Below are 25,241 nucleotides of genomic sequence, written 5' to 3' on the forward strand. Positions count from 1 at the left end.
CTGTATTGTTCTATTCTGAGTTTTTGGTTTTAGTATCTTCTAATAAAATAATCTGAAGCAGGAGAAGAAGCAGGTTTGGTGACAGATCTTCGTGGGAAAGGTCATGCGGAAGTTTGGTGGGAGCGCAGCGCTCTAGTTTAACTTTTAATGAGAGACGTTCAGTTTATTTATTGAATCTGTTTCACTTTAAGCGCTTTCAAAGCGTTTAGGTAATTAGGAGTTAGTTTATTGACTTTTCATCTTGGCATTACTTCAGATAAAGTAATCTCTTCAACTGAAAATAAGACATTGATTTAAATATTGTATTTTTGTTCAGTCAAAATTGAGCTGCAACAGACTCTTACCTTTAAAACTGTTTTATTTGTGTATTTTTTCTGAGATGCGCACTGCAGCGGCAAGCGGAGTTACAATTCGTTAACCACTGCTCGCTTGCGTATGCTCAGTAAGGAGTGTCAAGCGGAGTAATCATTTGTTGTCCGCAATCGCTCGCTCATGTTCAGTAAGGAACATAAAGCGGAGTTACCATTTGTTGTTTGCTAATCGCTCACGCATGTTCAGTAAGGAACATAAAGCAGAGGTACAAATTGTTGACCGCTTTTCACTCATGCATGTTCAGTAAAGAGTGTCAAGCGGATTTACAATTTGTTGATAACTACTCGCTCGCATATGCTCAGTGAGAAGAGTAATTCTGAATATGTGCTGTGCAGTAGTGGTATAAATTAATACGTTCATTGTTACGGCCCAAGAAGTTATTTTTAACAGCGTTAAGTGGTTCCTGGTCACTCGCTGTAGAGATGAGTAAGTGAACAGTGTTTGCTGCACACATGCGCAGTAGCGCATAAAGATATATTGCGGTGACAATCTAACGCATGTGCAGTATAGTTTAAAAGACTCTTCTGAAGAAGATTGCATAAGTACAGTTGTGAAAGAGAGTAGTGTTTTCTTAATTACTTCAGGAAAGTAAACAATATTCAGAAATCTTATTTGGAAGCTGTCACTTTAATTCAAAAGAACATTGCAAAATGTTTTTTCTTTTCCTCTAAAGAAACGATCAAGAACTATATTCTTTGCAAATTGCGAATTCTACAAACTAGGAAAGTGAACACTTAAAAGTAATTGGACAATTCATTAAATTCATAATTTCCTGGTTTAAGAAGTGCTTTCTTCTGGATGATAAGATAATTTCAGGAACTTTTTGCACAAGAATCATGGATCAAAGTAAACTCAAGTTTTATTGAATCCAGAAGTTTCCTTTGAACATTCATTTATTAAAACTTGAAGAAACTTCTATTGAAGCCTTCTAGTTTATCAGGGAGGTCAATCAGGTATTCTAGTTTTTTCCAGGCGAATAGTGGGGAACAGTATACAGTAGGTAAAAACATCATTTGTTTTTATCCTCTGCAGGTACTCTACTACAAGAAGTGTATCCCTTGTCGTTTGTTGTTTTCTCCACTTCCCCTTTCCCTTGGAGTTAATTCGTCTGCTGTTTAATTCAGTAGTTGCCTGCACAGCTCTGGGGGACTGTAGGGCTCAGCAGCTTCTGCGGACCAAGATGCAGGACCGGACAACCTCTTCTGCAGTAACCCAGCCAATCAGCACCCCTGCACCATTCAAACTTTGGGTGGTGGCTGTCCTTTGAGGGCAACCAGCCTCCCAGTTGGAACTGGTTCTAGGCAGGCACAGCAGAAGACAAAGAACAGCAGAGTTTCAGAGCCCTCTCCCATTTCCTGTCCTCAGACACAGTATAGCCTTGGCGGCCTTCACAAAGGGATCCTGCCGAAGACAAAAGTCAAACCAGGACCTCCCCCACCCTGCATGGCAGTAGAAGTACCAAGAAAGGACAAGCCATCTTGAATTGGCGATATAAGAACTGTCACCATTTTGGGTCAATGGTGACCCTTCATGCACTACCGCGGCTGTAAGTACAGCCTGGAGGTAAAAATAGGTGAAGAGGGAGTAGGATAGTGAGAGGAGTGGTGTTCTGTTGTCAGCTTCATCTCGGTATACACTGTGCGCTGAGCTTTGGTGCGAGTATGGGGGCGATGTCAGACCTCGTGTGCTGTTGCTGCGGCTTTAGTTTTGTTGCAGTGTGGTGAAGTGCATGCGGCTTGCGGTGCGCAAGGTGGTTGTGAGTTTTTTCAGTGATTTAGGTATGCAGAAAGATCGAGCTTTTTGGTTAGTGGGTTATATCTTTTGCAGCTAATCTTCACAGTGTGGCTGAGTGCCTAGATTTCGGGAATCCTGCATGGTGCTGTAACAGCTAGATTTGAGAAACCCGCGGAGCGAGAGGCCTACACCCTACAGAAATTGAGTACAGTACCCTACAGAGCCAGATCCAAGAAGTAATTGAATAATTCAGTACAATCCTAAAACGCAGCTGGATTTGAGTCCTGCACAGTGGGAGAGAGGCCCACTCCCAACAGAACAATTGGGGTTTTAGCACAGCGCACTCCCTATTGTATTCTTATTGACAATGTAAGGTGTTGTATTCTAATGAACTATGTATAGTATGGTTGGAGTGTCTATTCTCCCCTTGGGTGTCGGAGCAGGGCTAGTGGTGTCCTCGTTCCCTAGTATCTGTGATTTTGTCTGCTGGAACTTCGGGTGTGGTACAGGTCGGGATGCTATGGGTGAGTCGTCTAAGTGCTACCATCTTGGTCTGTGTTCAGTCTGAAGTGTCCTCCTCTAGTGGCTATCTCTCCAATATGGCTTTTTTGTATGTTGTGGAGTGTGTTCCTTGAATTATGTTCGTGTTCGGATGTTTGGTGGGAACCGGGGTCGGTATCTTTATTCATTGTTGTTTTTGGCGGTGTGAGTGTTCCTGTGGGTGGTCTTCTAGTTACGCAGTGAAGAGCCAAGGTTTGAGCAGTTTCCTGAATACTAGGTGGTTTCTTGTGTTCCGTATATTCTTTGGTAGGTCATTCCAAGTTTTCGGTGCCTGATGAGAGAAAGAGGAACATCAGAGTTTTCTTCTGTTGTAGGGTTTCGATTCCAGGCGGATGTCGTTGCTTGATCGGAGCATTCTTGTCAGCTGGTGTAGGCCTAATTTATCTCTCAGGAATTATGCGCCTTGGTTGTGTATTGCTCTGTGCGTGATGCGCATTGATTAGAATTTTATTTGTTGTTTTATTGGTAGTCAATGTAGTATTTTTAGCGCGGGTGTGATGTGTTCTCTTCGGGTAGTGTGAGTAGGAGTCTGGCTGCTGCATTTTGTATGCGTTGTAGTTTATTTAGAAGTCGTTCGGGCATACCCAGGTATAGGCGATTGGCATAATCTACTCTGGACATGACCAGAGCGATGATGGTAAGTGTTTTGTTGGTGAATGACAGAAACGGTAGGATTCTTTTTGCCGCTCGCAGGAGAAAAAAGCATTTCTTGAGTAGTGCATTTACTTGTGGCTCTAGAGTGAGATTGTTGTCCATCAGGACCCCCAGGGTTTTTACAATCGACGATGGTGCTGGGGTCGTACCGAGTTCTCTTGGCCAAGGGATGTAGGCGATGTTTCCTCAGTTTTTTGTGATTATCATTATTTCTGTTTTGCCTAGGTTAATTTTGAGGTGGTTCAAGTTCATCCAGTTGAATATATCACAAAGGCAGTTCTCTAGTGTTGTGTTTTCTTCTCAGGTGTCTTGAATTTTGAAGATTAATTGTGTGTCGTCGGCGTAGTTGCAGCAGGTGAGACTTTTGATTAGTAGATATAGGTAGATTAGATGTTGAATAAAAGCGGGGGAGAAGGATGATCCTTGTGGTACTCCGCATGTGGAGTCTCTTGGGTTGGACATGAAAGGTTTCATCCATACGGTTTCCGTTCTGTTTGTTAGGAAGGATTTGATTCATAGTATGGCAGTGTCTGTTATTCCCATTGCTTCTAATCTCGTTATGAGGATGCCGTGGTTGACTGTGTTGAATGCTGTGGATAGGTCTAGAAATATCAAGGCAGTACTTTTGTCCGAATCTGTTTGATTTTTAGGTCGTCCCATATTGAGAGGGGGGCTGATTCCGTTGCTCTCATTGGTCTGAAGCCAACTTGTGCCTGGTCTAGTAGGCAGTGCTCTTCTATGAATTCTTGGGTAGTTTTGAAAACGTACATTTCTAGCAGTTTGGCTATGTATGGGATATTGGAGATGGGTCTGTAGTTGGACAAGTCCTCTACGTTTCCTGCTGTGTCTTTGAGTAGTGGCCTGATGTATGCCGATTTGAAGGCCTGTGGTACTTTGCCTGTTGAGATCGAAAGGTATAGGACATTCCTATGGTATTTCATTGGAGTTCTTTGTTTGAGAATAGATTTGTATATGTCCGGGGGGGGCATGGTCTTCTGGAGAGCCTGATTTGTTGCTTTGATTTACCAGTTTGACGAAGGTCTCCACTGATATTTCGGGAAAGCTCTGAAGTTTGTTTTGATGTTCCTAGTGAGGAAAGGCGGGGTCAGTAGTGTGATTGCGTGGTGTACGTTGTATGGTTTGTTGGATGGTGATGATTTTATTTTTGAAGTGATCTCCTAGGTCATTGCATAGTTTCATCGATGGAATTGGTGTGTTGTTGCACCCCGGTGGGTTTTTTATTTCATTAATGATTTTGAAGAGTTCTTTTTGGGTGTTTGGTGCTTTGAAGATTCGGTTATCGTAGGGTTTCCTTTTTGCTTTTTGTATTTCCTTTTTGTATGAGCGTATATGTTGGAGAAATTTCAGTTTGTTTGCCGCGTAGTTGTAGATAATCCATTTTGATTCTAGTTTTCGTTTTTTTCTTTTAATGGCGCTGAGTAGTGGGATGAACCATTTTGCCATTGTTTTTTTCTGTGAGAGTGAAAGGTTTGTCTTTGGAGATGTCGTCTAGGGTTCTTAAGATCCAGGTGTCGAGTAAAGCTACTTACTCTTACGTCCTGTCCCTTTCCTCCATACTGCATGGCGTCCTTTCCAAGGGACGGGAGACAGAACCTTTTGCACCAGAAAAAACCTTCTTCCCCTTTAAATTTAGAGGCACAGTGGGATGCGCCCCAAGGAGCATGCGCTGCCCTGACTCCAGCCTCCGGCACCACACCTCAGTCCCCTTTTACGCGTTGACGGGAACAGGCCGATTTCACCAGCACTCCTGGGTTTGGCTTGGGCCATGTAATTCTAAGCGTGGATACTACTTCTGTCTTTTTTTGTCTCTATCTTTCATGTACTCGGTCCTCAGGCGTCACGCTCCTCCCCGGCGCATGTTGACTTCCACAGGGTTCAGCAGGTGTCCATCCTGCAACAGGCTCTTCCCAACTTCTGACCCCCACGCCCTCTGCCTACATTGCCTTGGCCCAGACCATGGTTGGAAAGCTTGTTCAGCGTTTAGCTCGCTGTCCTCCAAAGCACTGAGGAACAGACTAGCCAGGTGGAGGGAGCTCTTCCTGAAGCAGCCTCCAGAAATTCACCAAATATCGGACCAAGCCCAAGGTAGGGCCGATATTCTCCATTGTACCCCGCAAGGGAGACTCATTCCCAGGGACTCTCTCGCGTGGCAGGAACCGATCAGGTCCTTCTACCAGCACGTGCACTGAGGCTGCTGCAGCTACCAGCCTTCGGGCCGGGGGATCCGCGGATCCTCCTGGTGACAGTGTTGAGGGACCGGAAGTTTATTTTACCAAATCTTCACCTGAGGGGCTCCGCCCTTGTACCAGCATTATTGCCACGGGGCTATGCCCTAGTACCGGCAATACGTCCGAGGGGGCGCCTAAACATAGCTCTACCGACCCCCGGGTCGAGGGTGTCACACCTGCCGAGGATCAGTGTAGGCCTTGTGATCCACACGCAAGAGCCTGAAGGAAGCCGGGCCGGGCAACACATTGCAGTCACGTGGTAGGCAGCTCGACAAGATGGCCGCCGTGACAGACAGAGGCACCCGTCCGACGCCATTCCAGGAATTCGGCAAAGAACGAGTGTCGAGGTGGGACTGGCCTCAACCAAGTACGTGGCCTACAGCCTATCCCTCTTTTGCGCAGGGCAGCTTTCCTTTGCGTCCGTATGGACAGGGTACACAGCGGCTACAGCAGCTCCCCGCCACCCCGTCAGCACCCCTTGCCACCTCCTCGGCCAGTGAAGAGGCTTTCTTCGAGAGGTTCCTCTGCCTCATGAAGTATCCTCGGTTGGGGGTTATCCTCAAAGACATAGTCAAGGAAATCCTCTCCGCAATGCTAGCGGCACCACAGATGCCTCTGCCGATGTCCCAGGCCCCCGGCTCAGCCACCTCCTCCGGCTCCTCAGGCGGTTCCGTACCAGCCTCCACCGCCTCCTCAGCCTCCGGCCATGGTCCCTGTACTCCAGCCTCTGGCGCCTTCTACTCCTCGTCCTCCTCCTCCTCCGGACACGCCATCCTCAGCCAGGGCCTTCCACAAACGTCTTGCTGGGCTGGCGGAGTATCTGGGCCTACCCTACCCCAACCTGAGGTCGAGCAGCCGGCAGAGGTGGTCCTGGCGGAAGTCCTCATGCAACGCCCTTCAGCCACATCGGGGATTCCTCTGCAAACCAATGTAGTCTCCCTGGCCAAGAAGGGATGGCTCAAACAACACTCGGCCCAGCCGGTCAATCGACGCCTGGACGCCAAGTACAGGCACGTGGAGGGGGATACACTCTTGCTCTCTGCCCATCCGCAGCCACACTCCTCGATGATCGCTGCGGCATCACTATATTCCAAACCTCAGTCGTCCCCAGCCTCCTAATCTGCGGCACTGCTAGGCAATGAGAAGATCTTGGAGGCGTATGGCAAAAGCTCTATTCCAACGCATCCTTGCATGTTCGTCAGGCCAACGCCGATGCCATGCTGGTTGGCGCCAACCAAAGATTATGGCGGAAAATTGCGGACTTCCTCCCGAAACTCCACGCCCAGAGCCAATCACGTTTTAAGGCAGGGCTAGCCGAGGCCAAGCTGGTGGCGCAGGACCTCATGGAATCCATTGTGGCCCATATTGACACCTCTGGCCGTGCCATTGGTATTGCCACGGACATTAGAAGGACAGCCTGGCTCCGGGCAACAAAATTCAACTCGGACGTCCAGGAACGCATATTAGATCTTCCCTTCAAGGGGGGGGGACCTCTTACACTCCTCCACGGACGAAGAGCTGGACAAAAAGAAAAACGGCTCACAAACGGCTAAAAGTCTTTATCCATCCTTACAAAGACCACGCCCAAATCGTACACCCAATCTCAGCAGTGCTCCGACAGGGGCTGTACGTACGGAAGGTTCCGTGGCTTACAGGAACGGAGATCCAGGCAGCCGGAACCGCTTGCCGTCTCGGAACCAGCGCAAGCAACAAAAAGAGGTGCGGGGCGAGTAAGGGCTTTTTCCAGTCACCCTGCTCTGCGACAGCCTCCGAGGGAAAGAAGGCATGACACGCCCCTTCGGGTCCACATGTCTCTGGTGGGGGGGGCAGGCTTGCTCTCCATGCACATTTCTGGCGCCAGAATTTCGTGGACCCCTGGATCCTCTCCGTAGTATCCACGGGGTACTGCCTCCCTATCCCAGCCTCTCCTCCCTCATCCCCTCCACTCCCACAGGTTGGGACAGCAACTCTTTTGGCAGAGATCCGGTCGCTTGTAGAGAGCCAGGCAGTGGAGGAGGTCCCAGCCTCCCAGAGAGGCTTTGGCTTTTAATCCAGGATTTTCACCATTCAGAAGTACCACCAGGGGGGCCTGAGAATTGTGCTAGATCTTTCCACCCTCAACCTCTCCTTACTCCTGCAAAAATTCAAGATGGTTACGCCAGCTTTTATAGCGAAGACCTTGGACAAGGGGAACTTGATGTGCACCCTGAATCTGAAGGACGCGTACCTACACATCCCGATTTGGCAGCCCCATCGTTCTTTACTACGGTTCAGGATCATGGGCTACCACTTTCAATACAAGGTCCTTCCTTTTGGTCTCACCTCGGCCCCCAGGGTCTTTACCAGGCTCATGAACGCTGTGGCGGCCCTCCTCAGCGCGCAGGGCCTCCACACCTACCCGTACCTCGACAACTGGCTTGTCAGGGCTACATCTCCCAAAGCGGTTCACCACTCTTCCCATGCCCTTATGAACACACTGCACGGTCTGGGCTTCTCGCTCAATCCAAGAAGTCGCAGCTGCTGCCTTTGCAGACATTCCTGGGACACCTGCTCCGAGAAGGTCTTTCCGTCGGAGGACAAGGTCGCAGCCATCAAGAGGGCTACCACCCACTTCCACAGCAGGGAAGCAACCTCGGCATGGTGGTACCAACATCTCCTGGGTCTACTGGCAGCGGTCCCATTAGCCGTCCCGCACACGAGACTAAGGATGAGGAGGATCCAGCTGCCCTTTGCGGCCTCATGGAACCAGGAGCTGGGCTCTCAATCCGAGATTATCAACGTTCCTCCGTCTCTCCACCCGGACCGAACTTGGTGGTCCAGAGACTGCAACCTGCGGACGGGCAAGCCCTTCCGTCCGCCCACTCGGCAGGCCACCATCACCACGGATTCCTCACTCGAGGGCTGGGGAGCCACCCCGGACTTCTCTGTCCACGGCACCTGGAGTCGACAGGAGCAGGAATTCCACCTCAGTTGGCTAGAGCTGAACGCCATCTGGCTACCACTCAGGGCATTCCTACCAAGTATCAAGGGCAAGTTTGTCCACATCCAGACGCACAACTCAACCAGCATGTACTATGTCAACAAGCAGCGGGGCACCAGATCCCCTTCTGTGTGCAGACTGGCAATCAGCATGTGGAAGTAGGCCCAGGAAAAAATCTACCTCACGGCAGTCCACCTCCTGGGGGAAGCCAACCTGGAAGCGGACAGGCTCAGCAGGGTGGGAGCTGACGATTACGAGTGGCAGCTAAACAACCTCGTTATTCAGGAGATCTTCAACAGGTGGGGTCATCCCCAGGTGGATCTCTTTGCCACGTGGCACAACAGGAAGTGTCCCCAGTTCACCTCCTGGCAGGGGCTGGGCCCCGGACCCCTGGGTGACGCATTTCACCTTCGGTGGAACGGCATGAAGGTCTACGCCTTTCCGCCCATGCCTCTGATTCACAGAGTAATTTGCAAAATCAAGGAGTCTCGCCAACTCCACATCATCCTAATAGCTCTGTGGTGGCCAGCCAGGCCATGGTTTTCCGAACTGTTTAGCCTCTCGGAGATGGCCCTGATTCACCTCCCGACGGGCCCAGCTTATCTTCTGGCACAACAGGGGGGCAGAGTCCTACACCTCGCGTCGCAGAAACCAGCCCTCACAGCGTGGTACCTGAGCAGGTAATACTGCAGCACCTCAACCTCTCACAGGCTAATTTGGAGATCATACAGGGCGCCAGGAGCAAGGCTACCAGGGCCCAGTACAAGAGCAAATGGACCAGAGTCTGCCACTGGGCAGACTCCAAGGAAATCGATCCCATGGTGTGCACTTTGGACGACGTGCTCTCCTTCTCGGCGCTCCTCGCCCACTCTGGCGTGCAGGTGGACACCTGCCGCACTTACCTCGCAGCCATCAGAACTTACAGAAACTCAGAGGAGGGCATCTTCTCCTCCAATCCTATCATCAAGAAACATCTGACGGGACTCGCAAGGCTCTACCGTCAAGAGGCCGCACCCTGTGTGGGGGGGGCCATGGTGCACAAACCATTCGAGCCAAAGGCATCTGCGGACATCAAGCTGGTCACCATCAAGGCGGCCTTACTAGTCGGCCTCACCTCAGCACGTAGGGTCTGCGAAATCCGCTGGTCACCTCAGAACCATATACTACCTTTCACAGGGACAAAGTAGTCCTGCAGACGCACCCAGCATTTCTGCCCAAGGTGCCGTCTATGTTCCACTTGTATGAAGAGGTAGTCTTTCCTATGTTTTTTCCTGATCCTAAGGACAAAGCACAGAGTGCTGCACTGCCGGGATGTCAGGCGTGCCCTAAAATTTTACTTGGACAGGACCAAGGGCTTCCGCAAATCGGACGACCTGTTTGTCACTTCGGAGGCTCAAGACCAGACTATCGGGCCTCCAAGGCTTTCATATCCCGCTAGATGGTCTCTGCCATCAAAGAAGCGTATGAGGGCCAGCACAGGCTGCTCCCGGCCAACATGCATGCCCACCGCATTCAGGGCCAAGGCAACGGCCATCGCGTTCCATCACCATGTCCCTTGGCAAATCATAAGGAGGGCGGCCACTTGGGCTAATCCCAAGGCCTTCTGCAAGCATTACTGTTTGGAAGCCGGCTCTAGATCCGATGCGGCTTTCGGACAGGCGGTTCTTAAAAACATATTTGCTTAAGGAGGGTCTCCTCTCCACCCTTGGGCTACAGTCATTTTTAATCGCCCATGCAGTATGGAGGAAAGGGGACAGGACATAAGAGTAATTATAAGTTACTCACTGTAGTGAGTAATGTACTCTTATCCATAGACCCCTTTCCTCCATATGTCCCACCAACCTCCCCCCTAATAATACTGGTGTCATTAGGCAATGTTAATTCCATTGTCGATGCGTGAAAAGGGGACTGAGGTGTGCCGCCGGAGGTCTGTATATCAGTATGAATTTCAGGTTTGTTTTGGGGTTTACTGATAGGCGAAGTATTAAGGATTCGCATTTATCGATGTTTAATGGATCTTCCAGGTTGATAGCCAGGTGTTCTTCATGGATGATTGCCAGCCCTCTCTCCCCCCCCCCCCCACATCCCTCCTCCCTCTTTTAGTTTTCCTGTTTGCTTGGATGCATTTTAAGTTTTCCGGCAGGCAGTTGTTGAGGGTGATCTTGTAGTTGTCGTCTAGTCAAGTTTCAATTACAAATAGGATGTGTATTTCTTTTGGATTCTCTTGGTGTGGTTTTGTTTATTGGTTGTTCCTTGGTGTGGTTTGTAGTTCCGTCGTGGTATTTCTGTCTTGATGTTGTTTGGATGAGGAACAATGACGGCTGCTTCTTCATTGAAGCGGTCCACTAAGTTGATAGCATGGCTGTTCAATTGTGGTGCTTCTCCAGTTATGACGATTGGTTGAAGATCAGCAATGGCTTCTTCTTCATTGAATCGGTCTGTTGGGTTAATGGTAGGGTTGTTGGTTACCAGGGCTTCGTCGTCTTGTCTGGTATGTTGTGGGTATCGATGGTGCCCCTCTGTTCTTATGTGTCGGGTAAGGGGGTTGGAATCATCCCACCCTCTTATTGGGTGCTCCCTTCTTTTTTCCAGGTGTTTCGGGGGATTCTTTGCATTTGTCGAGATTTTAGTGTTGAGGTATCGACCCTTTGTTGTTGTCGCGAGGTAAGGTGTAAGATATAAGGATTTTTCTCTTGCGTGGTTTGTTCTGGTGGTAACCGTGTTAGGCAGAGTGTTTCCTGAGTTTGAGGCTGCTTCTGCTGGGTGCTGTTGGCTTTCTGTGTCCGTGGCCATTGTTGCACTATCTTGCGCTCTTTCGCTGCGTCCCTTTCTGGGTCGGGGCATTTTGGTTCACGGTGCAGAGGTAGCAGGGTAGGTGGTCCTCTATGATGTATTGTGCAAGCATAGTATTGATGTTTCTTTAGTCTTGATGTGCTTGGATGCTCTCAGGTACAGTCTGACATTCCTGTCGATGGGTCGGGTGTGTTTGCTGTGGGTGCACTGCCAAAGGGTTATCGGAAGTGGGGATTCGGCTGTCTGGTGGTTTAGGACTCAGTTAGGGTGTGTAGTGATAGATCTCAGGGAATTGGCAGGAAGTTGGGACTTGGTTTCACTAGTGTGGATGATCAATGGTGGTGGGTAGTGCTTAACACTTCAGTTGGCCTGGACGCGCGGGGGGCCTTGTTTCAAACGGTCTTGAGCGTTTGTTTGAGTTGCTGGTTTCGAGACTCCTTGGTAGCTAGAGGTCTGGGTTTTAGTGAATAATAATTCAGATCCCAGATCTGAAGTGACTGGGCAGCGGGAGAGGCCTGGCTTCCGGTAGTGACTGGACACAGCTGGGTGAGAAGGTCCCGCACAGTGGGAGAGAGGTCCGCAACTAGCAGAACAATTGAGCGCAGTACCCAACAATGCAGGAATCGAAAGTCAATTGAGCAATTGAGTACAGTACCGAATGCTGTTAGACCTGAGAGTCAATTGAAGAGTTTGGTGAAAGACCAAATACAGCTAGATTTGAGGGACAATTGAGAGGCCCACGCCTAGCAGAACAATTGAATACAATCCTAAACACAGCTAGAGTTGACAGTGGGAGCGAGGGAGGCATTGGAAATAATCACAGTGTTTTAGATAGGTTTGCTAAGCGGCTAGGCTTCCACGATAGAGTTATTGCTCTACTCCCCGCCTAGGCCACTCCTACCGTATTAGTCCTAGTAGTTGCTGGTTGACGGCTGGCCTCTGGTTTCCCCTGCTGACACCTGCGGACACGATCTGGGGCCGCCTCTGTTGGAGCCGCCCTTAGCCGCAGGGGCTGCCGGGCAGAGGGCTGCCCCGGGAATGTCGGTAGTGAAGGGTAAGATGGCCAATCAGGGGAGGGGGGCGGGCTAGGAGGAGGGAGCGAGAGGAAAGGAGCCGGGGATGTGAGCGAGGGACCAGGGTAAAGAGACAAGGCTAACGGGCACAATTTAATTTCAAAAGCCCAGGAGGGTCTCACAGGATGGGCCTAAACTCATCTGTTGAGCCACCTGGAAGTGTCGAGCACAGTGTGCAGTACAGACGAGGCACCAGGCACAACACGAGAGGATGGCCAATCAGGGGAGGGGGGGGCGGACTGGGAGGCGGAAGTAAGGGTAATGGAACATGAAGTGAGCGAGGGACTGTGGTAAGGAGACCAGGCTAACAGTCACAATTTAATTTCAAATGCCCAGGAGGGTCTGACAGGATGGGCCTACACTGGTGTCCAGTCATTTGTTCGAATAGAAAAGTTTCGAAAGGCAAACTTTCTAATCTTTTTTCGAAATGCAAAAGTTTTGAATGACAATTTGATTGAAAAAAATGTGAAAGTTTGCCATTCGAAACTTGGGTTAGGGTTGGGGTTGGGGTTGGGGCTTGGGTTAGGGTTGGGGGGTGGGAGGGTGGCGTGGGGGTTGGGGGGATGGGGGAACCCCCCCAATATCCACTAAAACCTTGCAACGTTGCATGGAGCCGTCCAGTGCTGAAATTACAGTACTGGACAGCTCCATGTAACGTTTCAAAGTAAAAAAAAAGGCATTTAAATGCCAATATACACAAAACACTTTGAAACGTTATCTGGAGCTGTCCAGTCCTGCAATTCCAGCACAGGAGAGCTCAATGTAACGTTTCAACGTTACAAGCAAAAAGGCATTGAAATGCAACTTTTAACATGTAAAAGTGCATTTCAGTTAAAACCAATCCATGACTATTGTCGATGGATTGTTTTCGAAAGAAATGCACTTTCCATGTTAAACATAGCATGTCGTAGCTTTTGATTTCAAAACTTTTGTTTAGAAACTTTGACTATTCGAATCTTTTGATTCGAACAAATGACCATAAACCGCCTACACTGACCTGCTCAGCCACCTGGAAGTGGACTGTACCCAAAACATTCCAGGAGCAGTGAGAAAGGGGATACACTGTTAACCCATCACCCTCCACATAAGGTGGATGTGCTGATCTTGCAATAGAAACAGATGGGAAGGATAAAAATAACACCCTTAAGAGAAAAAACAGACAGAAGCCTAAAGGGCTCTCAGCAACACTGCCCAGAGAGTGCTGTGTGCTGCAAAAGTCAAAATACGGATGCCATAAAACATGGAGGCAAGTATAACTCGATGAAAAATGTTTAAAAAGACATTTGAAAGGATCCCAAGAATAGGATAAAGGATGAGTGAGCGTGGAAAAAGGGTTCCAACTCACTCAGTGGAGCAGACCAAAAATGCAGTAGTCCAGCAAAAAGTGCTGGGGAACTCAGATGTAGAGGAGATTGTGCATAAAAATGAAAATCTACCCAACACTGTTTGATATTAATACGATTTAGTATTTAGGAAACCCTATTTTCTTATCTGAAATTCCATAGAAGGAGTTGTTTTATAGTTAAAATATCTTTGTTTCGATTGGCATGGGGCCAAACCTGTAGACAAAGCTTTGATTAGTGCAGCTATTTGGACATACCCAGGAAGATGGGGTAGTTTAGAAAGACTGAGGGTAATCCCTATTCATTTAAATGAGCATGCACCTCATACTGGAATTCAGTGTCAGGGAGATGTATCATTGTTATGCTTCATCTCCTCTACTAGTGAGGCCCCCAGCACTTTTTTCTGGACTTCTAGACCATTTTCTTTAATCCTGAATGAGTGGAGCCTTTTTCCACTCATTCATTCTTATGGTCTCTCTCTTTTGGAACTTTGTTCTGTGTTTTTCCTGTACTATGGAGTCTACTTTCCTCCATATCTCTTTAAGGCATCCGTATTTTACTATTGCAGCACACAGCTCCTTATATGCAATGTTGCTGGGAACCCTGTGGGTTCTCCTTTGAGATTCTTTTCTTTATCCTTGAGTAACTACAGTTCTTAAGGACAGAGAGATACTCTGCATCTCTCTGTCCTTGAGTGCCTGAATGGAACTAGTTCCCCCTGGGGGTCTGGCTGTCCTGATTGGACAGCCACCCACCCCTTTCTGTAAACTGCTGAGAGAGATTGCAGAGGAGTGTGTGCTGAAACTGAATAAAAGGTGAGGTTCCTGAGGTGAAATTCAAGACGACCACTGGAAAGGTAACCAAAGAAGACGATGATGAGAAACGACTGCAGACCCTTTGCAACACAGTGAAGCGGCCACTCCTGTCCTGACCCCGTATTCTGTGTGATAGATGAACCCCAAAGAGGACTCCTCCTTCCCTTTGACTGTTGGGAACAATCATTCCCGAGACAAACTTTAATCAGAGCCATCTCCTTAGGTCCTGTGACTTTCTAGAGCTGTGGAGCCCCAATACCAGGAGTCCTCCAGCCCAAGTGAAGTGCACTGTCGTGGAAAGGCAGAATCTGTCCGAGTCTTTGCTGAGCTCCAAATTAACCTCCAGATACAAATCTGACCCATCCAAGTCCCCTCACCAGAGTGCAGGACTTCAGGAACCGAAGAAGATTGACTGTGCGAATCGCATCCTTTGTTGGTGCTGCAGAAAAGGTGCCAAAACCGCAGTGATCCGAGAAGTTGCTGAAATCTGTGCCAGAGGTCCTCCCTCGAGACTGCTGCTGAGAGTACCGGTCCATTGTCCTGCCTTTCATTACCAGACCAAGGAATCCGGAGGTCGGGCCCATCGCTGCCACATCGAGGAGAATCCAGCCACAAACATTTCTTCAAACCAAAGGAACTGTGGGGAAAAAGGTATTGCTTCCCTTAATCCGAAAAGTCGCTTCAGAGCATTGGAGTGCACGTAGAGGTGTCCAGGGCATTGCCCTCTTACCACTGACCCAAGCTGCTGCTTGTGTCCCTTTAGCAAATCCTTTAACAGGGTCTCCCACGTTGGTTGTATCTTCTTGCATCTTAGAGACTAGACTAGAAAATATCCACAGGCGTTTTCGTGGTTCTGCTGCTTGTCCAGACTTTGATACCTCTCTGAACTGCCTTTAGCTAGGGTTGCCTTTTGGAAGACTTGCTGTGCGAAGAAACTACCTCTATAACCTTAAGCCCTGCTAGTGTTACACTAGCCAACTGTTTTCCACCCTAAAAGTCATTATATTATGTGGTTTTGCTAACTAAATACAATTACCGTATTACATTGTGTGCCCGAGTGTACGTTGTTACCGATAGTATGGTAGAATTGTCGGTGCCAAATGCTGTAACAATTGTAACCGCAAGCAACTACAAAATAAGCAGTGACCTTTGAAAAGTATTCTAAAGTGTTCTGTTTAATGTGCTCAATATTTATAAGTGATTCTTTTCTTATGTATGTGTAATACATCTATATTTTAATATACATTTATTGAGTACATGTTTCTTTGAATTGCGTTACTAGCTAAGTTCATTGCACTTAACTACAGCTCATATCTTCCTCTTATGATAAATCTGACTGCTCTGCTACTCTACCGAGGCTCCATGAGTAGTACAACCTGTTGCTAAGAGTTGGGTATCTAGAAACCATTGAGATAGTTTTGGGAATTCTACCTACAAAGTGGACTTTAGGAAAACTCCCCTAAGAACCATAAGAAAATTGTGGGTAGAGATGTAGGCCGAGAGCCTGAGAATTACTTTCATAATCAAAGTCCACTGTTTGGTTAAGTCATTTTGTGTATTGATGATATTTTCAACCTGCAACCTTTCTTTGAAGTGTATGCCACTGTGGAGGATGTTAATTTAAAGAGGATCAACAAGCTTGCCAAATAAGCTGATTGAAGTTGTTTTGGAATTCATAAGAGCAGAGTTTATTAGGATGTTTAATCCTCTAAGAAAATGAACAATTGACATTTGGGGCGGGGGAGGGAGAGCAGCAGGAGAAGTACAAGTGTAGTGTGAGCTGTTCCCTCAATTCTGGCTTGGTAGACGTTTGTGTATTACCTGATTCTTAGTACCCTTGGCATCTCGCCGATGAGGTTAGGATGACATGCCATCTTGGTCTTTGCTGTTTGCTCTGACATGATTAATTTAGCTCAATGTTTTCTGTATATATTAAAGTGGTTCATTTATTTTTTCAATCCACTTAAAATCGTTTCAGCAGCCTGAAGGAACTGGCTTGATCGATGAAGAGTTTACAGTTGCGAGACTGTACATTAGCAAAATGAAATCTGAAGTTAAAACCATGGTGAAGCGATGCAAGCAATTGGAGAGCACTCAAACTGAAAGTAACAAAAAGATGGATGAAAATGACAGAGAGTTAGCAGCATGCCAGCTTCTCATCTCACAGGTAGCCTCTGCATTGATCTACTGTTTTTGTGTGTAGTTGCAATGTGGATAAAATGACCATGTGTAAATAGGCTTTTGATGTGATTTGGGACTGAAGAAATGTACTTTTTATAACTGTCCTTATCAAATTCTATTCTCCTCAGTGATGCAAGCCTTCTGAAACCACTTCATCACTTTCTTCACAGCAAATGATGTGCCTGATCCTTGCAATTATGTGGAATATCTTTAAAATATTTATATTGTTTTGTCGTAATGTTTTTTTGATGCTCCCAATTCTTATTCCTCAGTCCCATCCCAGGCTCACTTGCAAATTACACTTTTTGTGCCTCCATGGGACCCATTAAGATATCACAAGTTGGGTGTACCCGGAATTGGCCAATTACAAATATTGGTGGAGGTTACTCAACTAGACAGTGTGTAATAGTTACTGGATGGTGGCAATGTAACCTTAATTTGTGGCTGTACCATGTGTCGTCATTTTACTGCACTGGGTGCTTTTTATGTTCCAGAGGAGAGCCCTAAAATGCATATACTTATTAGGTCCAGTAACCTGGTGTTATGAAAGATTTTCTTCTTGCTGCATTCCTGCCAGGGACATCTGTGGAGCCCTCCGCGACCCAATTTACTGCTGTTGTTTTAAACCTACGTTGCTAATCTCATCTTTTTTGGAGGCACTGATCAGTCCCTTCGGCCATCAGTGCAGGGGAACTATGCTCACCATTGTGAAACTCCTTAATTGCTGTGAGCTGCAAATATTACCGTACAGTGAAGTGTTGTAGGGATACTTTGTATCCCTTTTAACTTTATGGTTTCTTCCAAGATGTGTCCAAGACTGACTGGTGGCTGCAGATATTTGTCTACCCTGTATTATATGCTTCTGTGCACTTTTGTATTTTACCACTTAATGCCTTTTAGAGTACCGTATACTCTAAAATGACTGCCTGTGTTTTTTCCGACGCCTTTGTCGCCGGCTGAAAGGACTTTGCACTCGCTTGATGTGGCCCGCACCAAGAGTTTCCAGAAAAATTCTCAGCTTTTTGTGAACTTTGGTCCTGTGAACCATGGGAAGGCCCTGTCCAATGCTTCCATTTCCAGGCGGCTCTCCGGCTATACCACTCATTGTCACCGGTTGGCAAACCGACCGCTGCCTGGCCGTCCGAGAGCCCATTCTACCAGAGCGATCGCTGCTACGACGGCGTTCCTGTCTGGTGTGCCCCTGCTGGACATTTGCAGGGCTGCTACGTGGAGGTCGACGCACACCTTCATGAAATTCTCCTGCGTCGACAGCGATTCCAGGATGGAGTCCAGAGTTGGCCAAGAAGTGCTGCGCAACCGGTTCGCTTGAAGGTGAGCCTGGTGAGGAGGTAAGAGATTGCTTCTGTTGAGCCTTGCCACCTCCCGTGGTTGTGTAATTCTGTACTGCTGTGTATTCTTTATTCATGAGCATGTGAATCCATGCCAGACGCCATGCTGGAGAAGGAACAAGTTACTTGCCTGTAACTGTTGTTCTCCAGCATGGGTCTTGCATGGATTCACATGCGAACCCTTCCGCCTGCCCCTCTGCGGCCCTTCTCTTGGTCCTACTGTCACTTTACATGCTACCAAATCTGAATATGGCTGCATGAGGAGGGGCTTGGGTAGAGGGCAGTCATTGGCTGGGGGCAGTATGATCCAGAGCTCAGTGAGTGGTTTATAGGAGAAAGACAGTTTAGAAACAAAACTGAACCGTTTTTTCTTTTACTAAGTATTTCCAACCTGACTACAGGGAATATTCATGAACATGTGAATCCATGCCAGACCCATGCTGGAGAACAACAGTTACAGGTAAGTAACTTGTTCCTTTTGTATTGTGGCACACAGCATCTGCAGTGCATTGTCACAGAGAAATCCTTTGGTTTCTCCTAAGGTTTAAATACCTTCTATTGGGTAAACTACTGTTCGAATGGATTGTGTCCTCCCACGTATCATCTATGATATACGTTTCTCTTCAGCTTCGCGGCTTTGGAATTTTTTTTCACCAGAGGGCGCTGTGCACGAGACCCTGGCGTTGAGGTCCCTCAACAGTCTCCGTAGGGTGTCGACGTCACCAGTAGTATAGGTAGCTCGTGCTGTGCCCGCTAGCTTCAGTGCAATTTTTCCGATAGCTTCGCAATCGAGTTAACAGCGCGCTTCGTGTTTTCCTCAGGAAAATGTCATCTTCGACTCATTCTACTCCGAAGACAGGGTTTAAGAAATGTCGACTGCGACTCTAAGATGTTGATAAGACCCCACCGCGTCTGCCTGTGATGTTTAGGTTCGGACCATCGAACCAGCGACTGTGGCTCCTGCCAGTCGATGACGGAGAAGGCTCTTTGTGAACGTATGAGTATATTGGCGGTGGGGCGGGAATGCTTCGAAGGCCTCTTCGAAGGCCATTTCGACAAAACATAAAAAGTCAGGTTAGTTGAAAGACTCGGACCTACATAGGCATTCAGAAAGATTGCGTTCTAGGAGTAGAACGAGACGATCGTCGTCTTCTTCATCTAAGAAGATGAGGAGGAGACATAGATCTCCCTCTTCCTCGTCGGATACATCTACCGAAGTGGTACGATGTCCGACTAAGTCGGATTCCCGGAAGAGTTTAGAGTGCAAATGATGGTCTTTGAGAACGCAGCCCGACCCCCTCAAAGAAACCTTGCAAGATCCAGACCCCGGTCGCTCCTATGGACGACGCAGGAGAGTTAGACTACTGAGGTTAGAACCAGTAGTAAGGTCTAGTGTCGACATTCTCGACCCGATGGTAAAACATCGAAGGTTACTCAACAGTCGAGTGAGTCTCTGACACCGCTAAGAAGCTTAAACCATCGAAGCATTCAACGTCTTCATCAGCGCCGATCGCTTCGAAAGTCGAAGCCAAAGGAGACATTGGATCTGTTATCAAAGATGTCGTCAATGTCTTCAAAGACTCCTTCGACTTACTCGAAGCAGATTGTAGAACAAGAAAAAAGGTACACATTTGCCTAAATCAAACTTCTTTAAGTCTATGTCCTCTATTTTTGTAGAGGAGTTTACTTCCGAGCAAGATATTTCTCCAAGGGGAGTAAGGTATGGTACTAGAGATGTACCGGAGGAGTTGATTGACCCAGAGTCAAGAATGAGCGATCTGTCTGACACCCTTCACTCTGCCAGTGGCCTTGACACATCACCAGAGTTAGATTTTGCTAAACCTGACCCTGCAGAACATGCAGATTCAGGGTACAGGAACTTGATGAACAGGGTTGTTGAGTATATGGGGTGGGGCAGGTCCTCACCAACTTTTATACAGGATGACATGACTGATATCCTGGACCAGTGTCCTCAGAAGGACCCTGTTCATCCCTTTCACAAGATTCTCCAAAGAACAGTAGCAGCAAACTGGGAGGCTCCTGAGTCTAGCTCAGCAGTCAAAAAGAATTTTCCCAGGAAGTACAGACCAGCCAACTGCGACCCGGACTAAGCATCCCACGCCTGAGAGTCGAGTGGTCCAGGCAGCAACCTCCACAAGAAAATCAGCCTATCCATCCACCCCCCTGGATAGAGAGGATAAAAAGGTGGATGCTTGGGCTCATAAGATCTTTGCCTCAGGCAGTATGGCTCTCAAGTCTGCTAATGTTACATGCACCCTGGCCAGGTTCACCCATACCCTGTGGGACTGTGTTCAGATGGCGGCTGATCATATTCCAGAAGGCGATGAAAGGGAAGGCTTTCTGAATATTGTGAAAGATGGCAAGGAGGCGATGGGACAGTGTCTCCAATCAGGACTGGATACTGCTGACAGCATCAGCAGATCCATGGCTGCAAGGACAGTACTGCATAGATTTGCGTTGTTGAGGAAGTCTGGGTTTGCACCGGACGTGCAGGCCAGACTTCTCAATATGCCTTTCGACGGCTCGAGGTTGTTTAGCAGTAAAGCTGCCGAAAGCTTAGAGAAACTGCAGACCTCCAAAGCGGTGGCTAAGTCCCTTAGCGGTTCTATAAGACGACCTCAAAAACCTTATTCGGGCTCATCTTCCTGGAGAGGTCGTTCTTTTCGATACTACTCATCTTTCGGTAGAGGAAGAGGACAGGCCGAGCAGAAAGGACAGAGACAATTTACTCGTGGTGGACGAGGAAAACGTGTGAAATCAGCCTCAGCAGCGGCATCTTTGCCCTCAGCTGCTCCTGCAGCTGCCTCCAAGTCACACTGAGGCCTTGTCACACAAGACCCCGGTAGGAGGCAGAATCTCTCAGCATCTGAATGAATGGCGGGGCATTACTTCAGATGCTTGGGCACTGGAAATAGTAGCTCAAGGTTACTGACTTCCTTTCCTAAAAAGGCCTCCGGACCATCCACCGGGAGCCAACTCTGTCAACATTGCAAATCCGCTCCTTCTGCAGGATATTTTTTCCCTGCTGGAGAAAGGTGCAATAGAACTTGTACCTGTAGCGGAGAGGAACAAGGGTTGGTACTCCGCTTACATTCTTATCCCAAAGAAGGACAGAGGCTTGAGACCCATCTTGGACTTAAGAAATTTGAACAAGTTCCTCAGGAAGGACAAGTTCAAGATGGTTACCCTTTCTCAGATTCTTCAGGCTCTCCAACTCCAAGACTGGTTGGTATCATTAGACCATCAGGATGCTTACTTTCATGTGCCAATCCATCTGAAGCACAGGAAGTACTTGAGGTTCGCGGTTGGCGGTTCTCACTATCAGTTTCGAGTTCTGCCATTTGGGCTGACCTCCGCCAAAGGGTTTTCACCAAGCTGATGGAGGTGTCGAACGAAAATGCAACACCAGGGGTGGGGGCTAATCTGGCCCCACGTTTTTGGAAACATTTTGTGAAACTGCAAATCTCTCAGGGGGGTGGTACAAACTGTGTTACTGCCAAATTGCTATGGGACACACGCACAGCAAACCAAACACTAGGAAATGACATGAAATGAGATAACAATAACATCAGACGAAGAAAACCCAAACTAATCAATACAACAATAAAACACTTTATTCAAGCATAGCACTGCATGATAAAGCTCCAATTAGCAAGCAATTTTGAAACCCCTTTTGCATGGGTGCAATCTACAATGAATGCAATCCACAAATGCCAGCTCTTCTGGCCTCTATGCAAGCAGCCTAATACCATTACCCAGTACTGTTGAGTCTACATGCATTGCAACCTAGTGACAACAATGCGGTCTAGTACAAATGCTAATAACAATGCGTGGCTAATAGCAACATGTGGCAAGCGTCAGCATTTCTCTCCCTCCACACACATTGGCACTCTCTAATGAGAAAATCCCTGCCTAATGAATCTCCCCTTCTATCAACCCAAAAACCCTTCTGTGAGTGTTCCAATTCCCCACATGTCTTAACAGTCTAATCAGTAGGCCTCAATCAACTCTATCAACATTACTCCCCTCGTACGAGATCAATCTTCCAAGGCCTCACTGCTCTCCCCTTTGGAATGTGTCATCTCTCATATAGACAGCTAGGTCTGCTCCCCAGCAAGACTCGAACCAGCTCTCTCTCTCTCTCTCTCTCTCTCTCTCTCTCTCTCTCTCTCTCTCTCTCTCTCTCTCTCTCTCTCTCTCTCTCTCTCTCTCTCTCTCTCTCTCTCTCTCTCTCTCTCTCTCTCTCTCTCTCTCTCTCTCTCTCTCTCTCACACACCCCTGGTTATAGTGTGCAATGACGCACATACATTTCTATTGTAACATGTCAAAGCTCATAGCTAAGTATTCTCTAAATCAAGCAAGCGCCAAGAAGTCTGCGTACTTCTACAAATGTCTAAGTTCACTGTGACCTCTAAGGAAACAAGATGGAACTGGCAAGCTTATCGTGTCTTCTGCTCAATGCAGGAAGCTTAAGGCTTTCTACTGCAAGCTGTGCAAAGCACTCCTCTTCAGATGCCTCCCACCCTCCTTCTGTCTGCACACAAACCGAAGGTCTGATAAGCCAGGCCGTCTCATTCGCTTCTACTAGGGCAAAGGCGACCTAATCTGTTTACATTCTTCGAACTACAGTGTACCATAAACAACTCTCCGCGGAACGAACAGCTTTCAGTGTCTCAGAATGGCTCAGAGAACCAGTTTCATTATTCTAGCACCTAGCTCCCATCATATCTCTTCAAGCACTACATAAATGCCTCAATGTACATTTCTAAGTGCATGCAAATGTGTGTCTCCAATGCAAACATGGCAACATCATACTAAGCAAAACCCTTCACATGATGGGGCCTATTTCTATGGCAAAGCGTGGCTTTCAATGTGGATGAATGGATAACTAATGTGTCACTAATATAAATGAATGATGGATGAATGAATTACTAATGATAACTCATAACAGGCAGCATAATATCTAGCTTTACAGCGGTTGTGGCAGCGAATCTCAGGAGAGGGGGGATTAACGTCTACCCCTACCTGAACGATTGGCTGATAAGGGCTTGTTCCCCCGAACAAGCTCAGGAACATCTTTCAATCACCTGCCACTCCCTACACAGGCTGGGCTTCTCCCTCAATTACAAGAAGTCCCATATGATACCATTCCAAAGACTCCAATTTATCGGAGCAGTCCTGGATACTTACTCAGGGAAAGTCTCGCCTCCCGAGGTGAGAGCTCTTCACATTCTGCATATGGTAACAAAGTTCCAGAATGCTCAGCATCTGCCGGCCTTCGATTTTCTGAGGTTGCTCAGCCTCAGGGCATCCTGCATTTTTCTGGTGCCGGAGGCCAGATTGAGGATGAGATCCATTCAATGGGCTCTCAGGACTCCGTGGTCCCAACACTCGGGGAATATGTCGGATCTTTTGCAAGTTCCAAACTCAGTTGCTCAGGATCTTCTATGGTGGGCTTGCAATGATAATATCCTCAAGGGAGAATCTTTTTGGCAACCATGGCCGGAGAGGACAGTAGTGACGGACGCTTCACTTACGGGGTGGTGAGCCCATGCCAACGATCTGACAATCACCGGTCGTTGGTCTTCATCGGAGTCCAAACTACACATCAACCTTTTGGAGTTGAGGGCAATCAGACTTGCACTGAAAGCCTTTCTGCCCTCTGTACAGGGAAAGAATGTCCTGATAATGACGGACAACATGGTGGCAATGTGCTACCTCAACAAGAGAGGAGGCGTAGGGTCACTACCACTGTGCAGCTTTAGTTCTGGGCAATATAAGAAGGAATCTCTGTCTGCAATTCACCTAGCCGGAGAGCAGAACACAGCGGCGGACGCTCAGAGCATGCAGAGCACGGTGTCCCATGAGTGGGAACTAGCGCAGGAAGTCCTTCAAGAGATCTTCACCCTTTGGAAAACCCCTTAAGTGGTATGTTCGCGACCAGGGTCAACTGGAAAAGTGCAAACTAAATTGCTCAAGGGAATTTCCCCCGAGAGGAGCTCTGGGAGCGCGTTCGTGGTGGACTGGGAGTTTCCACTTCTGTATGCGTTTTCCCCAGTCCCTGTTATTCCGCACGTGATCAGGAGGTTGAGAAAGTTCAGGAAAAACATGATACTAGTTGCTCCGGATTGGGCCAGGAGCACATGGTACCCAGACCTCCTGGACATGTCCTTCTGCCCTCCAATACATCTTCCACAAAGAGAGGCTCTTCTCTCGCAAGAGGAAGGTCGGGTTCTCCATCCAGAGGTCAAGACACTCAAACTTCACTTATGGTTTCTGAGAGGTTGAGATTTAAGGATTGGGACCTCCCAGACGACGTAATGGAGATTTTGCTTTCGGCCAGGAGGCCAGCAACTAAATCCTTGTGCCGGTGTTGTTGGAATAAGTTCAGTAACTGGTTCAAGGATAAGAATGTGGACCCTTTTCAATGTGGCACTCCTACGGTGCTGTCTTTTTTGTTTCATTTAGCCAATCTGGAGATCCAGATGGGGACAATAAAAGGATACCTCGCAGCGCTTTCTATTTTTAAGCGCTCCTCGGAAGAGGTTTCCTATTTCAAGATTCCATTGATTATACCGTTTTTGAAAGGGCTCACCAATGTGTACCCTACAGTACCATTCCAGGTCCCGGCTTGGGATTTGAATCTGATGTTGAAATCCTTAACTTGCGTACCCTTTGAGCCTTTACACTCCTGCCTTTTAAGGCTCTTAACACTTAAGACAGTGCTTCTTGTGCCTTTAACATCAGCCTGCAGGGTTAGTGAGTTACAGGCTCTCTCATACAAACCTCTGTACACTACTTTTCACAAGGACAAAGTTGTTGTTGGAGTGAGACCTTCGTTCTTACCGAAAGTAGTTTGACTTTCATTTGTCACAGAAAGTAACACTTCCAACTTTTTACCCTCCTCCTCATTTGGGCAAGGAAGAGGAGAGATTACACAGGCTTGACCCAAAAAGGCCTCTGAGTTTTTATATAACAAGAATGTCAAAATTGCGCCAGGATGACCAACCTTTCGTAGGTTATACTGGACACAAATTAGGATTAGCTGTGACAAAACAAACAATATACCGCTGGATTACTTTGACCATTGTGGAGTGTTATAGACTAGCCGGGAAA

The 25,241-nt window shown here is 47.7% G+C and overlaps 1 protein-coding gene across 2 annotated transcripts in view; it reads left to right on the forward strand.

Moving 5' to 3' along the window:
- Nucleotides 1-25,241, forward strand: part of KIF5B (kinesin family member 5B) — a 1,711,571-nt gene that overhangs the window by 963,013 nt on the left and 723,317 nt on the right. Inside the window, exon 16 of one of the 2 annotated variants that reach the window (XM_069648059.1) lies at nt 16,556-16,741. In XM_069648059.1, the coding sequence (XP_069504160.1) occupies nt 16,556-16,741 (186 nt within the window). Of the gene's footprint in view, nt 1-16,552; nt 16,742-25,241 lie in introns of both variants that reach the window. The other variant, XM_069648058.1, reaches the window with a different exon arrangement.

The sequence above is a fragment of the Ambystoma mexicanum genome, chromosome 2q, assembly GCF_040938575.1.
Source record: "Ambystoma mexicanum isolate Mex_15411 chromosome 2q, UKY_AmexF1_1, whole genome shotgun sequence".
In the NCBI taxonomy this organism is placed as follows: domain Eukaryota; kingdom Metazoa; phylum Chordata; class Amphibia; order Caudata; family Ambystomatidae; genus Ambystoma; species Ambystoma mexicanum.